The 12604-nt window shown below is 42.0% G+C and overlaps 1 protein-coding gene across 5 annotated transcripts in view; it reads right to left on the minus strand.

Moving 5' to 3' along the window:
• Window positions 1-12604, minus strand: part of LOC143335403 (CUB and sushi domain-containing protein 3-like) — a 318991-nt gene that overhangs the window by 126292 nt on the left and 180095 nt on the right. For all 5 annotated transcript variants that reach the window (XM_076754808.1, XM_076754807.1, XM_076754806.1 and 2 more), the window contains exon 7: window positions 8078-8190. In XM_076754808.1, coding sequence (XP_076610923.1) covers window positions 8078-8190 — 113 coding nt within the window. The remainder of the gene's footprint in view (window positions 1-8077; window positions 8191-12604) is intronic.

Here is a 12604-nt window from a genome sequence, read left to right on the forward strand (position 1 = left end):
TTTTCCTTAGAATGTTCAGTATTTTATCCAAAACCAGGTCTCCACACGCATCACACAGTTATTCCTTTTAAAGAAACATGAAAATTATGCATTACAAAACAACCTCTGAAGTTCTCTGAGGGAGAAGATTGTAGCAATGATGCAGTAAAAAGGATCCTCAGACGACCCCGTGCATTCCTCCCTGAATCACATCCTCTCAGCCATCTTTAACTCTCGCCCTCCTCCCCGTTTGCTTTGAATGCTGATCACACTTTTTTTCTTTTAAGTCTATTTAACAGATTTAGACATGGGGATTCTCCTGAGTTCAAAGTTCATTTTGTGCTTTTTATCATTGTGTTTTCAGGTAAACCATGACTCCCTGACTTTGCAGCACTGCCAGGGTCTCTCCAGCCTTCCTTTTTCTTCTCCCATCACCTCCACTTTTCTGTAATGTTAATGTTAATTAATAAGAGCCAGACATTATTTCTCAGGGTTCAGACTAAAATTTGTACAGTAAATGGAACCACTGGCAACCATTCAATTGACTAGATGGCTGGCTGACTGACCTGCTCGCTGGCTGAGCGCCAGAACAAATGGCTGACTGACTGACTGACTAGACACTCAAGGCTTTTGCCTGACACTGTTAACCAAGCTACTTACAGTAAGTGCAACAGTAGTAAAATTCAGATTTACCAGTGGCCTGACTGAATGACTTTGTGAATGACAATTACACGGTAGGAATGGAGCTGGCTTCTTGCGTGTGATGGTGTGCACTTCAATTTGGTAATGGTATTTATATAAGGATCGGAAATGAGTAAAATGAGATCATATTGTGGTGAAAACACATGTGGAATGACAAATGAGGGCTACGCTACATTTCCCTCAGTGAGTCCACTTCTGACAGTGACAACCCACAGCTGAATCAGATTCACTGGCTGTAGCTTTAATTGATCTGTACGTACAGCATGAGGACGGAAGCGATGCAATTGCCAAATGACAAATGGACTCTCCATTGTACAGCTGCACTGCTGTTAAATAAAAAAAACATTTGAAATAATCAGTTACTTGTTTATGAACCGCCTTTGGAAGTCACCTAATAACTTATCAGAATTCATAACGCCATTTCATGGATACTTTGACGCATTTTCATTTTCACCATGTCCGCAGCTTGTTTCCTCCATTTATCTATGTATTTATTCAAATTCAACTAAAACCCTCGATTTTCTTTTTTCCCCCCTTTTTTATAATAACAATTATTCCAACACTTCATTAAAACTAAATAATGCAACACCATGTTTCTATGTTAGCACCAAAACCTCCATGGAAAGAAAAGCTGAAGCTCCAGCTGCATGTCCCAGACATCCTCATCCATGATGATCCATTCAGAAGACATCATAATGGAGAAGAGACAGCGTTGTTCTTGTATTGCAGTGGACAGTAGAATTAGTCAGTCTTACTTTATGATGACAAAAATGTGAGATCAGACTCATCTTGTTGGAAGATAACTCCGTTTTGCTGCTCAGTGGTTAGCTTACACACTTATTTTTAAACTCTTTGATTCTTCTTTAAATGTCACAAAAGAAAAAGCTTTTAGGGTGAGGACTAACTGATGTGCTGCACAAAAAGGCACTGGCTGCTATGTTGGGCAGGGTTGGCTGGGGTTGCTTAAGTATAAATGCAACCAAATCCAATAAAGAGAGAGAAAGCTGCTAACATTAGCCTACACTCTGACAGCATCCATGATGAGATGACACCACACAGTGGATGTGCTTGTCGTCAACTAGGCTTTATGTCACCTGTAACCACAAATGTAGTTAGATAATGATCTGCTCCTTCACCTTTGTAGTAAGGCTTGGCAAGTACTGTGTGCAGTAAACCAGTTAAAGGAGCATGATAACGGTTGCAGCTTATATTGAAGCAGACAAACAACCTGCAATCCACAATTGTGCTTGTGTGTTTTTGGTGTAGGAGAAGTGACGAAAATGATCCAAGCCTCCAAACCTGGTTAATAGGGAGAATCGCTTTGATAGAGGCCCGTGCAAAACACATCGGCATCGAGGGCTTGACAGGCGTACAGTATATTTCTAGCTGGAGGAGCCGTTACCTGAATGGCTTGCTGGTGGCTGGATGACTGGTCCATGGTGACTGTGACTCACAGGCTGGCTGAAAGCATGTGTGACTCACTGGCTGTCTAGGTATCCACGGCTTCCCCCCCCCCAGTTCTTGTTATAAATAATTACATGGTGAGAACGGTTTTCTTGAAAAAATTATGACCCTGGAAAAGATAAAAGTTGACCTATTTAAAGGGTAAATTCACTGTAAAATCATGTTCTCATACATTATTCCCGTTGTGGTTGACAACTGAAGTTTATTTGGCAACATGAATCACTGGTTTCTGGCTTTGGGGGAGAGCTGTTCATGTTCTTTTTTTAATTTAACAGGCAAGATGAGTGAGAACACATATCCACTTCCAGCTGCAGCCCAGGGGTGTATTTGCTGGGGGGGGGGGGAGACCATACTGTAACACACCCGGTCACATCTGGAAGCTGGCTTGTTCTACCACTACACATGGCAACGCAACAGCTGGGTTTCACTGCTTTGCTGAAGGGCACTTTGAGCATCACTCAGTCTTTTAGCACGGCATAGCTGTCCCAGCCTGTCCACAGATTCAAACCTGCAGTCACTCCAGCTACCAACAGCCTGTTATCACAATCCAATCTGGAGAAGTTACATGCATAAAGCAGATCAAACTTGTACCATAAAGAACTTAATCTGATTTGTTGTTGCAGTGTGAACGCCTTTAGGTCTCAAATGGTCATTACAGTAATGAAGCTTTTAGCAAAAATTCAAGCAGGAAGACAATTATCCTTCTAATTTGTTCATCACATTAGGGATCCACCACAGTTATTATCCAATGACTTCACTGGGAATTGTTTGCAGGCTTCCTGTCAACAAATGATCATCCTGGACGAAGGATATGTAAGCTATTTCCCCCGTTATTCCTCTACTGTCATCGCTGTCTGTGTCACTTCGCCACCCCATCACCCAAGTGCCAAAACTCCCTCCATGCGTTGCAGAGGGGGTGTCAGAATGGCTGCAATTTGTAGGGTTTTACCTCACTCAGAGGGATTTAAGTGACAGGGTCAACTCTAGAGATAGGACACCTAAGTTTTGCTCATGTGGTGTCTTTAATGATTGAAATACAGTTGAAATAAATCCAATAACTTACATACGACAAAAAGTGGTTACACACACGTCACAAATGTGACTTTAAGTCCTTTTTTTTTGCAATTTCGTATTAAGAAATTTCAACAATCGCCTGATTTCACGCAAACCCCTAAGTGGCATATTGGCCTCCAGTCCACAGTGCACACCTACAGCATACAAGCTGAATGTTTTTCGTTAACCAGGGTCCCAGGGTGAGACACCACACTTACGTAGCTCGGGTACCGTCCCCAAACGACATGCTGTGAGTACAAGGATGATTAAATGAACTTACAGCAGTTCCCAGGGCGAGACACTTCATCAATTCTGATTTCATCTTGGCCTGCAAAAGTACCACAGTAAGACCCTATAGCGTGTTTCAAAACACACTCAGAAATCACTTAGAATCTATATTGGAGTGAGCTGAATCTTTAAATGTATTTTGCTCCTGAGGTGAAAAGCATTTATTCTTGCTCAGAGATGTTGACGTAGCTGAATAATTACTGAGCTTCAATTAAACATGCTAATGGACATTTAATGGCTGTGCTTGTGTTTAGCAATAAATGAGACAGTAAGGGGCAGAGAGATTATGTATGACATATTAACAAACCAATCCAAAATTACAGAAATGTATGAATATTACAGGAGTAATTTTAAAGAAATAAAACAAGCTCTGTAATTTTCTCTGATTGACTCCACTTTCCTTTTTAGACAATTTAACACATGATATAAATACTCATTTAAAAATGCTAGCATTTTTAGATATCTGATCATTTGTAGAGATGTCAAAAGGGCTGCCTGAGATGTTGGGAATGAAATGTTAATTATGTAAATAGGAGTGACTCCCTAACAAGATCACTGAGCCCTCAGGAGAGATCTTCCAAATGAAATGGTTAATTCCGTTAATTTGGGTCTATCAACGTATAGCCCATGGCATGTTTTAAAACCTCGCCATTGTGAATCATCTTGAAACATCAATCAAACATTCAAATGGACAATTAATTCTGTAAATGTTGCTTGGCCATGCAGAGGAGCTGCAGGCTTTGCATTACTAAATACACTCCAACACCAACCGGCTTTTTTCCTGTGTGGAGGAACACAGCCATCCATCCATCCATCCGTCCACACACACACACACACACACACACACACACACACACACACACACACACACACACACACACACACCGTCTCTTCCTCTGAAGTCGTCTACAACAGTCATTTATGACAGCGGGACTTTAAAACTCTTATCATTAATATTTCAATATTTAGCCAAACTCGCTGCCAAATGACTTGCCCCCTTAAACCCCCCATCTCTCTCTGGCTATCTGTCGCTCTCTTCTTGGCTCCTTCTCTGTTTTTCTCTGTTGGTTTCCGTCTGTCTTTCTCCTTTAATCTCTTCTCTGGATCTCCTCACTGTTTTACCACCTCCCCTCTCTCTTTTCCTCTGCCGCTCCTTTGTGATGTTCTTTGTTTATTGCGGCCTCTCTGCCCCGGCTTCTTTGCAAACTTGGATATAAATCATTAGGAGATTATTAGCAATTCAGAACTTCATAATTTGGGCCTCAGCAGAAGGAGGAGGTTTTTATGAGCTGAGAGGCTGACCTATAACACACACACACACACACACACACACACACACACACACACACACACACACACACACACATACACACATACAGACTGTCCTGCTAGCTGGCAGCACCTAGAGCCAAACATCTCCCTCTGAGGTCTCATAGCAGCATCTTATAAACTAAACTAACCCTGCCAAAGAATATTTGCTCATTTAGTCTCTCTGAGACAAATTTGGAATTGTTTTCATACAGTGTTTTACACTAAACTAAACTAACCCTGCCAGAAGGCTTCGCCATAACAATTTATTCTCCTGGAGACAAGTAGACTTTAGCAGACCAGAACAGCATATGGCTTGCGGGTGAGAATTACAGTCAAAGTTAAAAAAAGAAAGAAAACGTGGATTATGATTACGTGGAACTGTCTATAATAAAGTGGAGGTGACGAACATCTTCCGATTAAGAGAAAGTAAATCTTAAGTGGGTAGATGACAATAAACGCAGCAGAGCAGAGCACAATAAAAGTGGAACAGCACATGTAAAATAATATGTTTATGTATGTGTGAATATGCAGTGGAAAGGTTCAATACACACTGATACACATATGCAGTAGATATCAAATTCCATTCAGGTAAGGCATTCATTCTCTCATTGGCTAGTTTATTGAAATCTGCAGATGCTGAACTCAAACTATCAAAGTAAACATGAAGTTTTTAGAGATGTTCTACGTTATTAATCTGCAAGGTTTTTAAGAGCAGTGAGTGAAGATCAGGTTTCTCATTAGCAGTAACCTTTCCAGACACCCAACCGGGCTTTCTACCAACGTGCAACGATCACAAGGTAATGGAGATGACTGGCAGCTGACAGGAAGTAGCCAATCAATCACAAGCTTGTTAAGAACTCCACTAATTAATCAACTAACCTATCACACCGACACCCCTCATTAACATGTTGATTAACCTTTTAAACTAATTAAGATCAATTAAGATCAATCACACCAATTAAAAGCAAATCCCAAAGGGAGTGGTCAGGTTGTCTGTCAATCAATCAAGGAGAATGTCTGAGAGAGCCAGAGGGAGAGATGTGAAGAGAGGGTGGTTACAGACAAGAGGAGAGGAGCGGGGAGGAAACGAAGATGAGAGGAGGAAGAGGGAGGAATAAATTAAAGGAGGGTCAAGGAGAGGGATGAGAGGGAGTAAAGATGTGCTGAAGAGAGGGGAAGGGGGGAAAGAAGGACCAGGTTTAATAATGACTTGAACTCATTTCTAAAATGCACTATAAGCTGCATGTGTACATGAAGAAGACTTCATTGCTATCTAAATCAAACGTGGAAGAGGTTGTCCCACTTGTTTTTTCGGCAGTTTGCCTTTAGTTCACAGTGGAGACTCAGAGGAGAACTGAGGACATCCGTCCATCGTGGGCTCGTCCTTTAAAAATCAGAAAATCCAAATCACGAAGTGTCATCTGGGGTCATATTCAACCTAATGAACTCGTCATACCCGCAGATTGGTTAATTATGCAGCGTTAATACAAAATCATCACTGAATTAATTACAGTTTCAATTCTTAATTGGCTAAATTGACCACAGTCCTGCAAGTGGCACATACAGCTCACGCAGTCAAAAAGCACAGGTTCAAAACGAACCCTTTCTTCAGATCTACATATTTAATGTCATTTCACTGAGCACTGAGCGTCTTTTTTAAAGGGGAAAAGAGCTGGAATCAAATTGTAAAACAAACTAGTTGGACTCTAAATTGTAAAATGCGCACAGTAGTCACACACATACACAGATATAGAGATATATTTCATTTTGGGTTCAGTTAAAGGGTTGGAAAACTTAAATAATACCAGCTAGAAAACAAAATGTCTTTGATCTGCTTCATATGGATCTCCACACTTGCTCATGTCAGTGACACAACTTTGTACCTCCATTGCCAAACTCTCAGATGGTAACTTTTCATGTGGGGACACCATGACTTGTCTGACTGAGAAAAGAGGAAGATCAATTGAAAGATGTTCAGAAAGCTTTCTCAGCAGCAACAGTGACTGCTGTCGATAAAATCTCAAATGACCATAATTACTGTCGAAAAGGAACCGCAGTGTTAACGATGTGTATGAAAAATACACTGTTGTGCGGAGACAAAAATAGTGACAAAGAGACAGTGGAAGAAAAAGACGTAACACACTGTGCTCAAACACCGGTGCTGACAAACTAAACAAACAGTTTTCAGGACAGCACATGGAGCCAGTCGCTGGCATTTTGCAAGGGTGCACGTGGTGGTTTTCTTGTCGGAGTCTTAATATTTTGGCGACCTGCTGTGAACCTGAATGTGCTGAAGTTAGAAGGGAGGCGCAGCAGGGAGTGCGTGAGTAATAATCAAGTGGCAAAGTGAAATTTTGGTGTCAAGCATGACTGTGATTTACATTTGTGCTGCCTGCTTACAGTCCATGTTTCCATGACTTTAGTTTACACCAGTTTTACTTCACAACAATGTACACAATATTTTACTTCAAGTGGATCAGATGAGCTGACTGGTTGACCATTAAACTCCTATTGATGGTGCATTCCAATCACACTCTGTCTCCAGCAGTGCTCCAGGTGTGTCACACATCTCTGGTGATTGAAATACCAAACACAGCTCGATGCCCTGTGGACCTTGTGATTGAACTTGCTGCATCATGCGCGAGTAATTCATGAAAAAGGGCCAATGGTGCTTAAAAGTACACAAGAACCGGAGGAGATCTGAGTGTAAAGAGTGTGAAAACCAAGTTAAAATATAAAGCCTATCTGTTCCAGTCTGACTGTGTAGCTGTTCCACACATTCATTATCACTGCTGGGAGACACGGACGTTGCCAAATGAATTTGCTAATGTTTTCCACCAAAGAGATCTTATTGTAAGTCTATGAGCAGTTACCCGAGAGAAAAAGAAAAAAGGGTGAAAGAGAGAGAGAAAGACAGATGCAGAAAGATGGAGACAGTGAAAGAAACTGTTGTGGAGAAGAGACGGGAAGATTGGAGTCAACAGGCGTAATTAAAGGGAGTTAGAGGCAAGATGAAAAGCTGTCAGTTGAAAAGGAAAAAAAGCGGCGCGAAACAGAAACAAAACGAAAATAAAAAGGCAAAAAGGCGAAAACAGAACTTTGAGAAATCTGTCAAAACACAAAGACATCTGTAGATACTGTGTACAGAGGCCTGTTAATCATACATGAACATTCTTTAGGGGGGGTGTGTGTGTGTGTGTGTGTGTGTGTGTGAGAGTGTGTGTGCGTGAACATTAAGACGCCTGTCTCTGTGGATGTAATCACATCTTACCCATCTTACCTTGATAATGTGCACTGAAACCACGGTAACGGTGATTGCCATCGGTCACAAAATGCAGCCGGAGCCAGTTCTTGTTGCTAACAATGGGAGAGGGGACGTTACTGCCTGACAACCTACAACAAAGACAGAAAGAACGTCTGTGAGAAACAGAAAAATGCACGTACGCTCACACACACACATGCACAAACACACACAAACGCTGACAAAAACCTTAGCCCTTGGCCTTTTTTTTTGTCCACCTCATCCTCCAATACGCCCGCAGTATGAGGCAGGATGAACAAGCGTTGAAGAGACGTCCTCGCTCTGGAGGTCTACAGCTTGAATATGTTTGTTTAGAGACAGAACATGCACACACGCATCGTATAGGTGCGTGCAAAACAATGGTGGTCTCAGAGGGAGCGGGGGGGAAAACACATAAACTGTGTAGCCATTCTGTCACAGAGCAAAGCCAAAGTCTGTAAAACAGGAGAGTCAGGCTGTAAAGATGTCACTGCAACGGACTCTAAAAATCAGCCTCGGGTTTAGTTTACTTTAACTGAACATTTCTTTCATTTTCTCCATCTTGCTCGTGTACCCTCGGCGTCAGTGTGCATGAGAACAAAGCCGATCGTGCCTCTCCTGACGCTGCCTGTATTACAGACAGTGGCAGGACTTCACCGCCCAGTACAACCAGTGTGTCTCTGCAGCTGTACTGGAGTGGCGGGGGGGATTATGCTGCATGCTCGAGGGTGTCTCAACTGGTCTTAATGAAGTGGGAAATGGCATTTCTTATTCAGTGTTCTCGCCAGGATTGCCACATCTTGCCAGCTGGTTAGAGGATTTGAACCAGCAACTCGAATCAACGCAATTCTCATGGTAGTGCCTGATAGAAGCTGGTGTTGTATTGGATGACATCATCGTGATTATTAATATTGCAAATACTTTGTCTCCTACTAGTGACTGGTATATGCAAATAGGACAATGTTTCAAACAGATCCTGGACTGTCAGACTGCGATATACCACCTTTAACAATATTAGCTTTTTTCCATTGAGGCATGTTTATGAATTGAGGCTTTGATGGTGCACCAGTAGACAGGACCTAATCTGAAACTCTTTCATCAAGAGGGGAGCATAAGATCCCTTAATTGGCTGAGAAGATGAACAAGGCTCCTGCGGTTGGCAAAGTGAAGAGGGTTAGGTCACTGTTGGCAGCCGAAGAGGAGGTGACTGCTTTCCAGTTGACACTTAGAGAATAAAACACCCTTGTTCCTTTATAACTTCACATATCTGCAGCTGAAACACAATCTCTGCTGGCAATAATCCCCCTCTATACATCAGTGCTTTGATGTATGGTGCTTTCATCTTGTAGCGTCGGCCAACAGGTGCTGTTTCTCTCCCATTACATTTTCATAGCGCAACATCACCTTGGCTGTTAGGTTTGAGACACAGGTGCACACACACACGTTAGCAGTGTGGAATATGAAGTGGACTGCCCTCTCATGTTCCCTTGTCTGCTTCTATAAGCTCCCTGCTGTTAACCTTTGCAGTCCATTAATATCAACACACACACACACACACACACACACACACACACACACACACACACACACGTGGATAGTGGCATTACAGCATACAGTATACACCACTGTCCAAGAGCCATGCCCTCTAATAACAGTGGTTTAAAGTGGAGCACGAGAATGCTGAGAAGGTGTTTTAGAAAGTGTGTATTTGTGTTTGTTGGTTTGTGTGTGTGTGTGTGTGTGTGTGTGTGTGTGTGTGTGTGCGCGCGCATTGGTTTGTGTGTGTGAGTGAGACAGAGAGAGGGTCACCTTGTGCCCTAGATCAGTAGGATTCTCTGATGTCTGCTATTAGTCACACGCACACACACACACACACACGCGCACACACACACGCACACACAGTGGTTTCACAGACTCGAACTGCCCGATTTACATAGTAAATACAGTGCCAACACAGCAAAACAATAACACAACTGTGAATGTAGGTGAACAACAAATAGGCATTCACTCTGGGGAGAAGTTACACTAACAGCAGTACATGTGCTGAAAAATTGCTCAGTAATTTCAATTAATTTTGTTAGCTGCAGAAGAAACCATACACTGTACCTTAAGTATTTTGGGGGTATTTTTATGCCTTTGTTACAGACACTAATGGAGAGATGATTGGAGGTGGAAGGAAAGGAGGAAGCAACAAAGTATTGGGGTCAGACTCACACTGCACCAGTCACCACCCTGTAGATCACATTCAGGCAGATACCAGTGAAATTGTTTTCAAATCAGATACACTTTGGCAAATCCATGCTGAATTAGTCTGTCAGCTTCAGTAAATTGAAAGAGGTTCGGATGGTAAAAAGTGGAAAATAATCACTGACACATTTTGAAATTCCAAATGTCAATACATGTCAGCAATATATTTATCAGCACAGATGTGGACAATTTGATTGCCTCGAATTATTCGTAAAATCGATGGAAACAAGAAATAAAGACCAGAAACAAACAAATCCAGAATCGTAACATGCAGTGCTGGAAATAAGAAGAAATAAATGTGATATAATTTGATTTTAAATTGCTGTGGGAGATGCTTTGTTACTGTACTTGAGTTTTAGATGATGAGATACTTGTCTGCCTCCGCGGTGCACAGACTGGAAAAGATTATGATGCATACTTAATGACAATTATAACAACACGTATAGAAACAAGACGAGTACTGACCCTGAAGGGAACCACAAGCACCCAAAATAGATTAACCTTTTCCAAAGAAAGAACTCCAAGTACGAGCCTCAGTTTAGACCAAATACTGCAAGACGGCCAGTCAGGTTGTGTCAAACGCCTGGAACACAATGGACACAATGTCCCAGTCCCTCAGAGAATGGACGCCATGTCCTGAGCTAACAGGTGTCGCTCCAGAAAGATCTTGCTCCTTCTGTCTCTCTATAAATGTGTAATGTTTCCTTAATTTATTTATCCTTACTGTATGTGTCTGACATGAGTTTAATCTGGTCCTATTATAATCTGATGCAAAATGAAAAGAAACGCCGCACGAGCATTTCATGTCTTGATACTGTTACAGGTTTAGCTCGAGTTCAGTTTTCTTTCCATTCTCCTCCTTCCTCTCGACAGACCCCCTCCCCTTCTTCCTCTCTTTACCTCTCTCTGCCCCCTTCATCGTCTCCCTCTCCCCCCCCCATCTCTCCTGTCTCTTCACATGTGCAGCCTCCTGCTCAGACACATATTATTCATGTTTACAGCTCTTAATTCACTTCCTGCAATGACATCATTACCCAGAGTGCATCATTAAGGGTAGAGTGTGTGCATATTCCATCTGTTCCAATATTAAAATAGGAATTAAATCATAAATCTATACAGAGGAGCCTGTGTGTGTGACTTTAAAATATTAAACCGCGTGCTCAGGAAGCACTTAACAACACCGAGCCGCAGGATGAAGGTATAATTAGAAAAACCTCTTCTGTAGCAGTAGCTTGAGGGTTACAGAAACAAGCCGGCGACTAAAAAGGTCACCAATCTGGATCTCCACAGCAGCTGGGAACACATTATCTTCGTGCTCTTCTTAATAAAAACAGCTGAGATGTAGCACAGCCTCTGCATAGGTCGCAGGCATGAATGTACATGAAAGACAATGATCTTGGAGAAAAAAGACCACGTGTGTTTGGCAACTACACACATGTATAATTAAAGCTTAAAATGACGCTTCCAGCAGAACGCCTGATACTTCCAAAAAACATCAGCTTCTAAACTGCTGAGAGGCTAGTTGATTTTCCCCGTGTGGACAATTTGTAATGCATTATTAAATCATTCATCTATGCTGATAGCTTCTGTCTGTGACTGGTAAGTGTTCTCCCAAGATATCTGCTATAAAAGCACTTCAGAGCTGCCCGGAGGCACTATAGATCATCTTCGGATGGGTTCCAAATTAAACTTTTTTTCTTTTTTTTTTTTTTTTATTAATACCTTGGTCTGAGAGCGTGCCCCCGCTCTGTGACTTGACAAGCGACACAGATGTAAAATACATTGGGTGGAGTCGGACTAGCTGCTAAGGGCTGCTAACACTTTAGAGCATCTGAAAGCGGGAAAACAGCAAGTTTTGTGAAGATGTCATGGACCATCAACGAAGCTCATGGGATTGTTTGTGTGCATGAGATAACAGATCTAATGTACTCCCCAAGAAATCTGAGTTGGAAGAAGGGCTCCTAATTGCAACTTGGGTGCTCTTAACTGCTGTGGACTCAATTTGACTGGCAGAACTTTTGCGACATATTAAAGCATCAGATTTAGTTGAAAACACTGTATAAGAGGGTCTCTTGTTCCCATCTTGAAAACAAGTGCCTCTATTATGAAATAAAATAAATTGCTGTTCTCTGGAGGATCACAGGAAATTACTTGCTCTGGTGATATTTCCCTCTCACACAACATAGTTGTATAAGTCACAGCGGGTCCCGATGCATGAGCTGCTTTTGGGAGAAAATGTTTAATAATGCTCCAAAGCTCACAGGAGTCTGTCAGCAATCA

This window comes from Chaetodon auriga, chromosome 17 (assembly GCF_051107435.1).
Source record: "Chaetodon auriga isolate fChaAug3 chromosome 17, fChaAug3.hap1, whole genome shotgun sequence".
NCBI lineage: Eukaryota > Metazoa > Chordata > Actinopteri > Chaetodontiformes > Chaetodontidae > Chaetodon > Chaetodon auriga.